Genomic DNA, 16,924 nt, shown 5'->3' with positions numbered 1-16,924 from the left:
TTACAATACTTTTAGCCAATAGTATTTGCTTTGAAGTCAAATTAATAAATTAGAAGAATAGAAGAATGCTTATATTCACATTTAAATTAAATACTGACCCCAGTATCGGTCTCCGCCAGTCACGTGACTTTTGTTGCTAAGACGCCATTTTAGTTGGAAAAGGTGTAGTGTAAACAACCGCAGCATAGCTAAACGAAGGACTAAAGGCCTGTTTACATAGCAGCCTGTCCAAGATAAGTCATTACAGTTAACATAAGCCTGAAAACAGGGGCGGATTTAGGAAAATCGGTCTCCGCCAGTCACGTGACATTTGTTGCTAAGACGCCATTTTAGGTGGAAAAGGCATAGTGTACCGCGCCCGAGGTAAACAATTGACGTCACTTGGCGGAGACCGATAGAATCTGGTTTTAAATTACATTTTTGGATTTGATTTTAAATTTTAAATGACAAATCTTGTAAAAACAATGTTTTGTCATAGTATTTGTCTCTAGGATACGTTTTGTGTAGCTTTAATTGAGAATTCCTAAGTGAAAAGGGCTGTTTAAGTCATAGTTTTAGCAGAGCTCATTAACAATGCTAGGAATAACTCTCATACACCGTCTGTCCCAACACGCCGCCATTAGCCCAGCACTCTACAGTTATGTTGAAAGCTTAAAACTATTTTCTCCAGTTGGAACAAAAGTCATTATGGCCAAAGACTTCACTTTTATTTTCATCAGATCACATGATATCTCTCAGAAAATGAAGGGCCTCTTCTCAGTTTGCACTTGCACGCTGTAATTTCATTTTATTTTATTTATAGAGTAAAAGCTTATTTGTTCTTTGATTGCCTTTCAGCCCAGAGTTGTTCCATTGTAAATAATGACCAGCCTCTAGCAGCATCATTACAAGGTCTTTATCCTTTGTTCCGGGTTGATATGAGTCACATGAAACAAACTGGGGGATCTTATATGATTCCTGATAAATGACTGGACTTTCCCATGGTGTTCATAATTGCATATTATTGAGGTAAGAAATGTATGTAGCACCCTTAGCATTTCCCAAGGCTTCCCCAAAGCAGGCTTCTGTAGCTAAAAATATGTTCCCTGACATCAGAGTCATTTCACTTTTACATAATGTGACCAAATAAAGCTGTGCTTTAAATTCTTAAAGCATGTTAATCTTTTAATTCAAAGTAAACAAAGACAGGGTTCTTAAAGTCAAATCTAATTCAATCATTTAGCAAATAAACACATATTTTGGTATTCCAATCTGATGTAAAAACAGCAATTGTGCAATTTTAAGACGTAAACACGTAAATCACTCTGTGCTCTAAATAAAAGTTTTGGAGGTCTCAGATCAAGCCACGGCAAAGATCGAAAGATTGCTGTAATAGACCATCCTCAAGAGTCAAAACATCAAAGCCTAATTATAAAACTTGATACTTATATCAAGTTATATATATATATATATATATATATATATAAATTCACATACATTTTATTAATTAGATTAAAGGTACACATGCATGCTACACAGAATAGCATTGGGCTTTCTGTAGAACAAAAACACAGTAAAAAAGGTAAAACTAAGATTATTATGTGTTATATGAAGGAGCATCCATGCGTGTTGGGTGAAAAATTGGATGGGAGATGGAGTAAACATGTGAGTGACAACAGAAATTAAGATATGTTCTGCTCCCTTGCCAACTTTAATTGCTGTTGTGTGAGAGCACTGTTGATAAATGTGCTCATCTGGCCTCCAACAATCTACCAAAGTAAACATGCCAAATATTATTTCTTGGTTAACACAAATAAATTAACTGTATTTGTGAATTGGATTTAAACTCATCTGAAAATCAAACCTAATTATTATCTGCTGTTAAAGCTCTGATTTTTTTGACAGATCCTTTGTAATTATATCACCTGAATCATCAACCTTCTTACTTTGCAGTAATTGTTATCATCTATCGTCTATTTATTTTGCATCCATCACTCCTTTTGCCTTACTTGTTCTTTTGTATCTTTCTCCACACATTATCTGTATTATGCAGTAGCTCAGTTCAAACTGAGTGGGTGTAAACTAGCGGCGAATAAAAGTTGTATTTTTTGCATAATCTTGCAAACAACAGGCACCAACAGTGACCCCACACCTCCATGTTGTTCATGCCTTGAGGAATAACAACATGCAGTAGGTTTATTTTGTGTGTGGCTAATGGGTCTGGACTGCAGATAGACAAAGCATCCCATGGTAAACAAGTCATTGCCCTAAAACCCACCTACAATGTAAGATTCAACATTTATGCAGACTCTGCAGATGTGTTAATACCCAAATTCTAAACTTTCACTGCAGGTGCTCCCTTGGCAATCATGACAAAGCAAACTCTTCGTGCAACAGTGTAGGGTTGTAAATATTTAGAACATTGTAGTGAAGGGTTTAATTGTTGGGCCAGTTTTAAATATACATTTCCATTGTAGTCAAAACTGTCCCTGGTTTGTTTGTGGCCAACATATGTTGTTTTTATATGCAAATAAACAAAGAATAATTTATTTAAATGTTGTTGTTTTTTCTCATGACAACTTTGCAGTTTCAGACGGTTTGTACCCAAGTTTTGAGGTATAGAAAGCTACCTTCCTGATGATCTTCTGTAAATGTATTTGTAGTCTCCTACAAAGTGATGTGGCTGTGTGAAAGTAATATGGCTGAAACAATTGGATTAATTATGAATAACTATGATAAAACAACGGTTAACTAATATAGTACTTGATAAATCATTAACTAGATTATTCAGACCCTAAAACATTCCATATGCTAAAGAACAGATCATCCTGTGCAGCAATTAATCCAAAACCGGGTAAAAGTTATTCATTTTGTATTTAAGATGAAAAACCTTCTTTGTCTGTAAATATTCTCTAACCAGAACACCTGGATGTTATTTCTGAACTGAGTTAGATTTCACATGTGTTAGCTATTCACAATGAATTAAAAATGTGCACCAAAAAAAAAAAAAGAAAAAAGTTTACTAAGGTATGTTTATTTCTAATATATATGTATATATTTTCAGATTTCTCGATTATTCTACAAGATAAAAAAGATTAATTGATTACTAGAATAATCAAAAGGCGCAGCCCTAGAATCTGATAAACAGATGACGATTGTTAAATTGGGATTTGTCAGTTTTTATACATTTATTTATGTTTTGTATCTGTACTACCAATCCCTCGGCAAAGTAGACTAAGAGGAAACTGATTAACCAAATGTGCACAAAGGTTTTGCTTATGTAAATACAAAAAACAAATAGAATACAGTTATGGTAATTGTTAGATTTAAATGTATAGTGAAGGAGTTTGGCAAATTTTTTAAAACTTTTTCCACTCGAAAAATAAAAAATGTACATGCACAACCCCATACCTGCTCCTGAGAGGCAACGCCTATTAAACGCATGCAAGAGCATGCACAAGAAGAATTGCAGTTTTTCCACTATGTCAGACTCACCACTGGTAAGTGCAAATGGAGATGAGCACGTAGGACGGCTTTACGTAAACACACCACCAGAATGATTGACAATTAGGAGGACCACTTATTTTGATGATCCACCCAGAAAAAAAAAGCATCCTCCACTATACCTTTAATATAATAAATCCTTTTCTCAAAGTTACCTGCCAGTATACTTTTCACACCATTCAAAACCTCATCGCCTACCATGTTTTTTCACACTAAGTTATCTGTGTAGTTACAATAAATTACATGTTTGTCTATGGTAATTTTCTGTTTCTTCCATGTTTGTCAAATAAGAATTTGTGGGTGTGGGGGTTGTTTGCCCAGGACACCAAAAACAAACTAGAAACGCCCCTGGGTCAGAAGCTAATAGAAGGGCCATCCTGGTACCAACGAAAAGCTGCTGCACAGAGTGGCAGAAAAGTTGAGGTAATAATCAATCCCCCCCTTTTCTGTCTTTTGTAGATCTTGATACATGTGCTTATTGTTTCAAAAGCCAGGTCTCTCAATTTTTGTTAGAGACACCCAATTTTAAAGCTAATGTGATCAGAGCTTTTAAAATGCTGTTGCAATGCTTACTGAGAATGTAATTTATAAATACAATGAATTTACTTAAATTCAAATTATCATAAGATATACACTAAATAATACAATCAGAAGTTTAGGAAGAGGACTTTGATCCTATGATCCCATAACAAATTGTGCACATATTTGTACGATCATGCACCTAAATCATCAGAAGATTATGTGTTTCTCTGTTTTGCCTTTAAAATTTCACACAAACACCCATCCCCCCCAAAAAACAAAGCACTTGAATACTAGGCTCTATATTAAATGTATTGCAGAGAAACATGGATGTAAGCATGTGTAAAATCCAAAACATCAGTGACAAAAGTGGCAAAAAAAGGTGTGCAGATTAAAGCCAAGACATGAAAGTGAAATTTGCAATGCAGTATGTGGGACTCAGCAGTGAAATGGTTTGAAGAAGGGTACAAAAGACAGATCTACATTTAAAAGCAAGCAAATCATGGCAGGGAAAGGTTACCTATGCTGAGGTGCTTGCAAAGAGGTGAGGGTTTCTATGGATGAGCAAAGACTAAAAGAGATAAGTGTTGGTGAAAAACTGAGAGCCTGTGGGGATGCTCCGTCTACGGCAGCGATACGGGGCTCAGACAGCGGATTAGTGTTTCTGCTCCATAATCAATTTGCTGTCTGGATCCCAATGCACACAACCCTAACCATCCGTTTGTTGCTTGATCCTCTAAAATATTCCTTTCCTCTGTTTTAATTTTCCAATACCAGCATGTTTTTTCCTTTTAGTTTACTTCTCCCTCAAATTGTCAGAAAGCTCAATGAACATCAACCTGGCCTGAATGTACCTTTGCAGTTTCATTTTTGTCAACTAAATAATTCAGGGCTTTACTTTAGACAGAGTTTCTACTCCAATGATGTCTCATTTTTAAAATGAACTATAATGGATTTTTCAGAGGTCTGCAGTTCTGAGTGAAATGGGTTGTTTGGGATTAATAATATCAGTGTGTGTATGTGTGTTTTTAAAGATGCAGGATTCAACCTTTCTAAGGGCAGACCATTAGCACCGTCTCACCCTTGGGTCCAACCTGGCTGCCATCTGCCACAGCGCTTAGGGGTCATAATACAGGCAGAGCAATCAATAACATATTACATGTTGGCATAGTGTGCCAGACCTGGTCATGACTTTCGCTGGTTAATAAAAGCGAGATGAATTAAACTCCACAGAGAGGAAATAAGAACAATTTCCCCACAAGCAGGCAGCTCAGCAAAAGGACTAAAAGGTGATATCAAAAATTCAATTTTTTACTGCCAGACATGAAAACATATTTCCCAGAAAACTGTGTATTTATTTTTTTCTTTGTTTGAGGCTTTCACTTTGAAGTCTAAAGAAGCATACGGTTCTTTTTCTATAAGAACAGATGCTCTAACATTTGCTCACGGCATCTAAGTTGCTGTCTTTTATGTATATGTTTGTGTCTGAGTGTGAAGGCGGTTGAAATTGTTTCAGGAGAAAGCCCATAAAGAGGCCTAATGACGTAAACACAGATTGTTGCCAATGGGGTTTCTGATGCAAGTAAAGAAGGTACAAGGCTTTCCACTTTCCCTGGATATCTATTTCAGAGTCTAAATAAACTTAGAAATTAAAAGAAACAATAAAAATATGTTCATAATGAACACGGTTTAGGCTAACGCTAACCCTTGCAGCTCATGGGTCAGTAATGGCCGCCCTTTCTACGTCTCGGTACCCTTGAAGTGGCCCTCAGCCTTAAAAAGGTTGGTGACCCCTGTCGTAGAGCCTCTTCCTGCTCACGTTTTAACGAAAACCCCAAGTCTAATCCTTCCAAAACTGATTCCAAAGCTGAGTCAAATGAGAATGTTCAATAGTTGTTGCCATCTTCCTTGTTGTGCTTTCTCCACCGTCGTGCAGCTTTGTCGTCCCGCCCTCAAAACCCCGCCTGCTTTGCATCCAGAAATTCAAAACACATCTCTGCGTTGTGATTGGCCCGCCAGTTCTAAGGTTTGGCGCATTGATCGAGGCTAGACCAAACTGGCAGGCAAAAATGATTTTGGCCGCTGGCCAATGGGGCTAGTTTACTAGGTTACGTCAAAGCATATATAAACCTAAAATACTACCACTATCCTCAACTACTGTATCTATTATAGTATTATTTTTATGGTTTTCTGTTCTGACTATACACACACATTAGCTCATAGTGTTGAGGCAGAATGTTAAACAGAGGGAGAAATAAAGTTAAAAGTTTCATTCTAAAAGAGCATGAAAAATATGATACAGATGCTGGGCTGCATAACCAGGTCTAAGAAAAAAAACTGAAATAGCAACAATATAAGAAGGTGTGAAGAAAATAGAAAAACAAAGACTGTGCCCTGTAAATGACACAACAGCTTTTTGAATGCACACGAAACAAGCATGCACAACCTCTCCCTGCCAGCCGCTGTTTTTTGCAGAGGTTTTATCTGATTGTTATCAGTACTGCAAAAATGTGACCCCCAAACCTTCTGTGATCAGAAAGGTTTGGGGTGAGGTAGGCTTGATGTGGCTGCAGGGAGTTTCTCAGATGTTTGAAGGTAAAGCTGACAGCTGGGACTGTTTGAGGAAGCGAAAAAAAAAATGTGTGTATCTCTGGGTTTTAGTGTGCAACATGAATACTAGTCAGCTTCACTGTGCATGTTGCATCAAAAGCCCAAACACAGAAGGGTCCTCTTATTGTAACACCTACTACTGTGCTATAAAAAGGTGAGCATGAATCACACTGGCAGTCTTACCTTGGCCTGGCTTCAATGTTGTGCTGAAAACAATGAGAAGGAAAGGAAGAAGGGGATGGGGAGGGACAATGAGACAAAAATATTAGTACAGATGCTGAGAATAACAAAACAAATTAACAAAGACAGATAGCAAGTATCATATTACCATCTGGTGAGCGTTTAATTCAGATCAATTATATTTCACTTTCAGTCACCAGTTGTGCTCATGTTTATTCATGCTTAAGTGTTTTATAGGGGTGATTTGTTACAAAGTATCAGTGAACTGCAGAAATATTCATGGGCTTGCTTGACGATTATTTTTGTTTGAGTGAAAGTATTTTATTATTTCCTTTTTCTAACCTCTCAACTTGTTTTTATAAAAGAAAAAGGTCATATTACACTAACAATCTCATTTTCCTTATTATTATTGGTGACTGCTAGGAATGACGCAAAAACAACAAATGCACAGATGTCACAAAGACCAACATCGACATTAAGAGGTGTTTCATTTCTTTGTACTGCTTGCCTTATTTATATTTACTCTGCAGGATGCAAGTATCACAGCTCATAAAACCTCAAGATGCTTAACATTGAGAAAAATGCTTAAATACTATTCTAAAACCCTTTGCTACAATAGATTAACATGTCTCGGTTATCCTTCTTTTGTGTTATTCATTTGGTTTAGAGCAGCTGGGTCACTTGGAGCAGACATGAAAAGGACAATCTTTAGTAGCAGCCAAAGGAATCAGCCCGGGTCTGCCCTTATAACAGCTGCGACAAAGAAATCCAGCATTGAATATATTAATAGCACAGTTATAAATATTCATTATGAGGAAGAAAAAAAGTGCATCATCACAAAAGTCAGAAGGCTTCTGTGGTAAATGGCCTACCTTTATAATCTTATACCGCTGCTCAATCAAAGCAAAGCAGATTTCAACGGAAACTGAGTCAGGGTTATTGCTTTATCTCATTTTGGCTGAAAAATGAAACACACAAACTGGGTCTTCACTTTTTTTGGCAACTTTTATAGCTTGAAAAATTGTTGCGCTCCTGCTTTTCCAGAAATAATCACAGTTAGAAGGAAGTGTACAGAACCTCTTCTATAATACACACTCAAACATGCGCATGAAATAATAATTGATGTAGACAGAGTGAAACGTTAATAGGAAAAGTAGCTGACAGTAATAAACCGGGCAATTCAAAATGATAAACAGACTTGGCAGTCTTTGCAATGTAAAAATTGACAGTGATAAATCTTTTCAAAACTATTATAATATGTGCTGCACTATTGAAGTTAAAAACAAATTCATTACGACAAAAGAATTACAATAAAAGCTGCACTAACCTTTTTGCATGAATGTGTACAGCTGTGATGATGTACCTTAGATTCAATATTTTGCACTCTTTTGCATGTTCATCTGTTAAAGCAAATCTTTTTAACTTTAAATAATCATTGTCATCATAGGATTTTCCCAACGCTGAGGCCCTCTATCTAAGGCAAATTTTGCAGATAGGAGACGAATAAGCCAAAGAATGAGGTAGAAAGGTATAATTCGGGAGAAGAGTGAAGAAAAGTCCTGCTAAAAGAACACCAAAAATTGTTGGAATTCCCAAAAAATAGATTATGTTTCTACATGTAAGAAAAAAAAAAAGTTTTTTTGTTATACGTTTATTTAAAATGTAGGGTTTATAAATCATTGAAATCTTTTCTACAAAGAAAACAAGTACATCCCCTTGGACTCTCCTGGAGCTATGTGGCAGAATATGAAAAAAAGGAAATATTTAGGTTATATAATGTATGTTCAGCATAAACAAAAACAAAAAAACAACAGAATTACTGAAATGGAATGATAATTTTCTTTAGATGTAACAGATGTTTCTGTCATGTAGTATAAAGTTAAAAACAGGTCCCTGTGAGAAAGACTTACTCAGAGGAAAGGGAACATATTTCAATAGCTTGGCAAAAACTGTGTAAATCTTATAGGATATCTGTAGGAACATCAGAGGAGGGCTGTGGGCAAAATGTCTCCTCCAAGTCTGAAAGAATGGAGACAAACTGGCAGAATTTGCCAAGGATTGATGTAAGATGCTGATGGCCTGAATTAAAGATTAACAAATGCAGAAATACTATCAAAACAGGCTTTTATGAGGGCTGGAACAATTAATCGGATTAATTGTGATTAACTGATTATTGAAATAATCGTCAAGTAATTTAAATAGATTACTCGTTGCAAAAACTCCTCTTTAAGGAACCTTTTGCTATTCGATTATAAATTGAATAATCAAAAAAATATTCGACAGATTAATGGATTTGCAAAATAATCGTTAGTTGCAGCCCTAGTGCAAATTGGAGTTGTAAAATATATATTATTTTCGGTAAGGTTTTAAATGATATATCATGGTTTTGTAAACACCCGTTTTTTTAACAGATGCATGTCTTGTTCTGCATCAGATTATTTAAAATATTCTTTTTAAAGTTATAATTTAACAGTTAAAATAAACTCATTAAGACCTCACATCCCTTTGAACCAGAGAAATGGAAGCCCTTCATTTAACGGCCTCAGGTGTAAAGTTGCAAATGCTATGCTTACATGTGCAATGCTTCCTATCTTTTTAGAGTACGCAGTTACTTCATGCATTGAAATCAGATGTATGCACGTTTTAAATATTAAACATCTTCCTGCGAATTCAAAAGTCAGACATTACTTTATGCCCAGTAGCAAGACATGGTTTGCTGCTTTCTGGATAGTCATCAGTGACGATAGCAGTGAGTACATGCATTTTCTGTACAAATGTACCCTTTGGCGCTTTTAAGTAAAAAATGTGCAAACAGTTTTGATAACGACTGAAGACAGGCTGAAACAAAGTATCTCAATCTAATCTCCTTCTGGCTTCTACAGATTTATCTATTTTCAGAAGCATTGCCTTTCATCCTGACCTCCTTTATTGTAAATCCATATAGAGGTGTGTCCTTGTTGCCTGATCTACTCATAATGATATATTTGATCATCTTAAATCAGGATTACTTGCCCTAATTTGCCAGCTTATTCTCTGTTAGGATGTTAAACAAAAAGCTTCTGTGATGTGATAAATGCTTTACAATTGCAATAATTCAGAAGCTATAAGTCTTTCTAAATCATGGTCTGCAGTAATTGAGCCTTAAAGATAGCCATTGTCTGAAGAGGCACATCAAGCTTTTCTTGTTAAACTAGAAAATGTGATCTACCATAGCAGATGGCAGGTTATTGATGCATAAAAAATATAAAAATATATTTTCATAATGGCCAATTTGAAGTAAAAAGGCTTAGTGGGAAGTTCTGACATTTCGATATTTGTATTTTGCATTACCTAGTAAGAATGTATAATAGTATGGATAACTGAGAAATAAACAACATGGGTTCATGGCATCACAAAATTAACACAAACACTGAATATTTATGAGACACAGTTGATTTAAAGCTGAAAAATATATAAGTATATTCCTTCAACATGATATGACATTGATGTTTAAAGTTACCTGCAGCATTTAAGAAGGGGTAATTTTATATTGATAAGCATATACATACAATATTCTATTTATTTTCTTAACTCTGTCACTTATGGTTATTTTTATACTTTTCTAAGGTCCATATGACTACTTTTGCTATAGCTTTTGCTGCGGCTGTAACACCACGATTTCCCCATCATGGGACAATAAAGGGATTTTCTATTCTATACCTAAGATAATTAACACAGGCTTTAAACAGGAGTATTTTTTTTAATTGCTAGCTTAGCTATTCTTATCCTATTATTTGGACTCCAGGTTTAGTTAATTAAAATACTTGCTCAATCAGTTGAGTTGTTTTTTTCTTATTGTTGTTGTTCAAACATGCAGTCAGTGACAAACGCTGTAAGTGTCATATTGCACTGTATATCCAAATACCAGAAATTTTTTCAAAACGCATATCACTGTTATTGAATAAAATTATATCACAATATAGATTGCTATTGAATTATTATCCAGCCCTTACGTGTAAGAAACGGTCATGTACACGTTGAAACATAAAATTGGATCGTTGTGGACAGACACTAGAAACGTGAAAACACTTTTCCCACTACACAAATCTCATCTTTGTAAGCTTATATTCGAGACTGAATAAAGCTTAAACGTTTCTCTATTTGTTACCATCAATTCAATGAGACCAAAAAACCTTTTTCTGGTAAAAAAAAAAAAAAAAAAGACAATTCAGATTTCCATACAAATAAAAGCTGCAAACTATTCTTTTCAATTCTTCACAAAAATAATAATAAAAACCCCTTTGTGAGAAATTACTGTGTGTAAATTTGTACCATCTAGCACTGGTTCTGGGATTGCCTATATATAAACAGTAAATTACAAGTCAAATATACTTTGTCTTAGCAATTTCCACACTATCTCAGTTGAAACTAGACTATATTGCTAGGCACCAAATAAATAAATCAAGCTCCTTGTCAAATAATATTACATTTTGCACCTTCTATGCTAACTTGGGTAGCGCTCCCCAAATTCCACCAGCATGTAAAGTGCGCTACAAGAAAGGCTCGCACTCTGGACAAAGTCTACTCCAACATTAAGCTTGGCTATAGTGCTAGACCACTTCCACATAGGGCTGGGTATTGTTCAAAAATTTTCGGTTCCGGTACCATACTTTTTTCGATACCAGTTTTATAATATCAATTCGAAGAAAAAGAAAATTACACAACATAAAAAAGTACAAATTTTGAGTTTTATTTTAAGCTCTGATTTTTTCCATTTACATTTTTCCTCTTACATAAAAAAAAAAAAATCAGTGTCTAATATTCACTGTTACATTGTGAGGACCTTTTTACTTAGCAGTTTTCCTTTAGAAAAATTACCATGTCTGACAAACAAGCCCGTTGAATGGGATCCTACTGACAGCGCACCGCTGGTATGTGGGGGTCTGAGTGGCTCCGACAGAAATATTGGAAGGCGGGATGAACTGACTGCACTGATTAAGTTTTCAGGTGGATTTTCCCCCTTAAAAAACATAATAATACTACTTTATTTCCACTGATCACAGCAAATATAGCTGCAAGGCAAAGAAAGGATAGAGTAGCTCGGCCCAACGCGCGTCAAAGCCACTTTTTCACCGCGCAGCCAGAGCAGCAAAGCTTCTTCAGCCGCGTGTCAGAAGCTGCTACAAGTAGCAAAAAGGAAGCAGCAGACGTGATTTTGCTGCTTCTGCTGCGTCCAGTTTGAAAGCAGCATTCTCCAAGAGTGTCTCGCATTATTTACTCCGCTCTGGCTTTGCTCTGCCCACGGGCTGCTGAGAGGAGGATGGTCGCGCCGGCTGCGGTCCGCTCTTCTTGCAGTCAAACACTGAGCAACTTTCTGCTCTTAAATTGGTCCCGTGCACGATGTATTGAAGTGAAGCCGCACTTTTGACCTGGGGGGCATTTTAAAGGGGTTCCGCGACGCTCGTGACCACCTGTGTATTTTTCCTGGATGGCGCAATCACGTTAAGTGTTACAGCCAATCACCGAAACTTGGTACCGAAAGACGAGGCATGTTTCGATACTCTGTAGAACCGAAGCATTTCGGTCGGTACCATAAAAGAACCGAAGTTCGGTACCCAGCCCTACTTCCACACCTGGGTCAGTCCGATCACCTGTCCCTGCTTATACCCCAATTGGAAAAACCGCTACAGCCATTACCAAAACCATCAAATCCTGGCCTGAGGATACGACACAGCAGTTGTAGGACTGTTTTGACAGGACAAACTGGAATGTTTTTGAACATCAGGACCTGGGTTTTTTTACTGACAGTGTATTGTGCTACATCAAGAACTGTATTGACACTGTAGCTGTGGATAAACGCATACAGGTATTCCCAAACCAGAAACCCTGGATGACTCAAGAGGTCCAGCGTCTGCTAAAGACAAGGAATACTGCCTTCAGGTCTGGGGACAGGACTGTCTGTAGTACAGCCTGGGCTACCTTGAAGAATGGCATCAGAATGGCTAAGTCTGACTACAGGAGGAGGATAGAGGGCTATTTTGACAGCAACAACAGCAGGCAGGTGTGGCAAGGAATCCAGCATCTCACCAACCACAGGACCAACCTCGCAGCTGCAGAAGGCGACGCCACGCTGGCAGAGGAGCTGAACCTCTTCTTTGCCCGTTTTGAGGTGAAGCCAACAGAAGCAGCCACACTACACCAAGCAACCCACAACACCAGACCCTTCGTTGTAGAGGAGCACGAGGTGAGGCGCACACTGCGGGCCGTCAACCCAAAGAAGGCTGCTGGATCTGATGGTATCCCTGGACGTGTCCTGAAAGACTGCGCCGATCAGCTGGCTGGAGTCTTCACCAGGATCTTCAACCAGTCCCTAGCCCTGTCTACAGTCCCATCCTGCCTGAAATCATCCACCATAGTCCCCATACCCAAGAAACCACATATTTCTTCCCTCAATGACTACCGGCCAGTGGCACTAACCCCTGTGGTGATGAAGTGTTTTGAAAAACTGGTAAGGGGTCACATCACACCACTTCTCCCTCCTGGCTTTGACCCCCACCAGTTTGCCTACAGAGCAAACAGATCCACCGAGGATGCTGTGATCACAGCCCTCCATGCTGCTCTGTCACATCTGGAGCAGAAGGGGAGCTATGTGCGAATGCTCTTTGTGGACTATAGCTCTGCTTTTAATACCATCCTCCCTCACAGACTGGTGGACAAACTGGAGCACCTGGGTCTTCCTCACTCCACCTGCAAGTGGATTATGAGCTTCCTGACCAACCGAAAGCACAGAGTTACTGTGGGGGAACATTTATCCACTGCCCTCAGCCTTAGCACTGGCTCTCCACAGGTCTGTGTGCTGAGTCCCCTGCTCTATTGTCTATACACACATGACTGCACCTCTGTCCACCACAGCAACACCATCATCAAGTTTGCTGATGACACCACAATAGTGGGGCTCATCTCAGGAGGCAACGAGTCGGCCTACAGGAGTGAGGTGGAGCGGCTGTTGGTGTGGTGCAAGGAGAACAATCTGCTCCTTAACAAATCAAAGACAAAAGAACTCATAATAGATTATAGGAGGGGGAAAAACTGACATTACACCACTAACCATTGGGGAGAAATATGTGGAGAGGGTAGCTGACTTCCGTTTCCTGGGGGTCCACATTGAACAGGGCCTCACATGGAACATCAACACCTTGGAGCTGACAAAAAAGGCCCAGCAAAGACTGTACTTCCTGAGGGTTCTCAGGAAGAACAACATCAAGGAAAAACTGCTGGTGTCCTTCTACAAGTGCTTCATAGAGAGCATACTGACTTACTGCATCTGTGTATGGTATAACAGCAGCACTGCAGCTCAAAGGAATGCTCTCCAAAGGGTTGTGAACACAGCCCAAAAAAATCATTGGCTGCCCTCTCCCCTCACTGGAGGCCTTGCACAGCGACCGCTGTCTAAAAAAGGCACAACACATCACAAAGGACACTTCTCATCCCGGACATTCTGTGTTTATACTGTTGCCTTCAGGCAGATGATACAGAGCAATCAAACCAAGAACCAACCGCCTTAGAGACAGTTTTTACTCGACAGCAATAACAAAACTAAATGCAACCAAAAATAACCATTAATCATCATGGATGATGTGTGTGAGAATGTACTATTCTTATTAGTTGTTTTTATCAGTTATTGTTATTTATTTCTTATATTATGTGTAAATGGTGGTGACAGTGATTTTTGTTTTTGTTTTTTTAAGCATATGCACTGATCGATCGATGGCATTTTTTTAAATTTCTTTGTTCTTGTGACAATGACAATAAAGATAAATTGAAAATTGAAATTGGGTAGCTTAGAAATTCTTCTGGAACATCAGCAGCCAAATTTTATCTTTCAAGGAGACAAAAAAAACTATAAAAAGGTAGCAGAATTATTATTTTTATTTCTTAGGAATGCTTGATTTTTTTTTTATCTGTTCTCGCTGTGTCACAGTAGCTATTCAGTAAAAAGTACATATTCTATCTCTTATTTAACTAAAGAAACTGTAAGCATTATTGATGACCATGACTCGCCAGGCCTCAGAGCTTATTACTGGCCTTTTCTTTACATTATTCCCGGGAAAACGTCTTTGTGTATGCAGAATACTGACATAACAAAAAGAACAGGGAGATCTTGCATTTCTTGGTGATGCTTCCAGATAAAAGACCATTATAACCTCTCTACCTCTCACTTAAGGATGTATTAGTCCTTAACTGGTAACAATCTATTATAGCAGGATGCATAGAAAAGTACTTAATGTGAAATAAAATTTATGGTGGAATTTGTTCTCTTTAATATTGCAAACCCTGATAATAAATAGATTAAAAAACAAATTTACACTTAAATAAAACATCTCCATGTGCTGTAGCAAGGTCATATTTGAGGCAAATGTACGTAAATATCCATGACCTTGATATGGTAGAAATCCCAACCTTAAGATTAAACACTTTCTTCATTTAGATGAAAGATGAAACCAAAGGTATCAGGTACACACAAAAAAATTAATTAATTTGCTGAATAAAGAGCATTTCCACCCTAAAGAGCCACATCTCCAGCGACCATTACACTTCCTAGTGGCAACTCCAGCGACAACAAACACGTGGGAACAAACAGGAAAAGTACTGGCACTCAATTAGGGCCACTAATGAACCCAGCCCACCAAGGATTCATTTCTCAGTGAAAAAGCAATCTCCACATCAGCTAATACCATTACTACAGCCTCTCTAGCCGTGCATACCATCTCCAGGGAACACTCAAGCCTCCTTTCTTGACAGGGGTGGAAAAAATATTGCGAGAGACAAATGGACCTATGGGATTTTTTTAAATTTGGCATCTATAAGTACTAAAAGCCCTCTCTGCAATTTGGAAACGAGACATGCAGGAGTGAGTTGTTTAGGAACTTGATGAGTTTAAGGACATGGCTTGTACCTCTGCCAACACTCGCCACCTCACGAAGCTCTGGATTATATACAGTGACTTTACAGACACTGAGATTAAAACGTCAGCTCAATGGAAACTAAAACCTGAAGGCATGCGTCATGATTTTACAACTTTTCCTTTTTAGATTTGTTTGGGCTTATAGCACAGTTAAATTCCGTTAGTGAGGAAGTTAGAGTCCCAATTAAAAAATATTTAAAAGCATATAACAGATCAAAAAAGCTTAAGGCAATCATGAAAGCTGCAAAAAGTCGATGAGGAACGATTACCTAAAACACAGAAATGAACAAACAACATAATCCTCAAAAGATAGAACATCCGAATTTCTAGCCACAGTTAGATTTTACAAAAATTTATGTATAAGCTAATTTATATAGTAAAGGGAAGGAAGCTCTAGAAAGATCTAACAAACCAGCACCATACGCAGGAGTATAAAAGATCTCTGGCAAATGACTGCTTGTTAAAAAAAAAATATGAATTTAAAATGCAATTACCTGCCTATATGTTGTTCTGTGCACTATGTCATGTATCTCAAACAATTTAATTTATTTGCCCAAAACATTGATTATCACCAAAAACCTCACCTAAACCAAACAACTATTTTGGAGGGTTGGAAAAGAAGTTCAAATTTAAGTTTACATAACAGATGCATTTACACGCTCGTTGATCTTGGTCAGGGACAGAGAAAATAAGTTGCAGCTGAATCTAATTACCATGGCTGGAGGAACATTTGGACACAGCTGTTACTAATTAAATTTGATGTCCAGACATCTGCAGTTTTTTTGGGTTCTTTTTTTGCACAACACATTTAAACAATGCCAGAGAAACAGACGGAAAAGTGGAATGTCATTACCTGTAAAGCTCTATGCTAAAAAAAGAACAATTGTATCAACACAATGGTGTGTTTAATCTCTCCAGAATAGGTATAAAGCATGCAGTTTAAATTAAAGCATATAAAATAGTAAGACAGTCTTATTTTAAGAAGTGGTTGTTGTTTTGATTCACCAAAGTAACCTATAATTCTTTTTGTCTCTTTCTCTCATTATCTTAAAAAATAAAATGCATTATGTATATTGAACTCCACACCTGCAGTTTCTCAACTTTCTTTAATTAAAAGAGAAAAATCATAGTTGCTTTCAGTGAAGTTGTCTGGGTTTTTCTCCATTGATACAGAAGAACTGTCCATTA

At 37.5% G+C, this 16,924-nt stretch overlaps 1 protein-coding gene across 1 annotated transcript in view; it reads right to left on the bottom strand.

Moving 5' to 3' along the window:
- trim44 (tripartite motif containing 44) overlaps window positions 1-16,924 on the bottom strand; it is a 76,573-nt gene that overhangs the window by 28,101 nt on the left and 31,548 nt on the right. Inside the window, exon 5 of the mRNA XM_038275382.1 lies at window positions 6,796-6,818. Within this exon, the coding sequence (XP_038131310.1) occupies window positions 6,796-6,818 (23 nt within the window). The remainder of the gene's footprint in view (window positions 1-6,795; window positions 6,819-16,924) is intronic.

This window comes from Cyprinodon tularosa, unplaced genomic scaffold, assembly GCF_016077235.1.
Source record: "Cyprinodon tularosa strain WSP-4 unplaced genomic scaffold, ASM1607723v1 ctg121, whole genome shotgun sequence".
NCBI lineage: Eukaryota > Metazoa > Chordata > Actinopteri > Cyprinodontiformes > Cyprinodontidae > Cyprinodon > Cyprinodon tularosa.
Note: the sequence above shows the minus strand (reverse complement) of the source record. Positions and strands in the feature narration are given on the sequence as shown.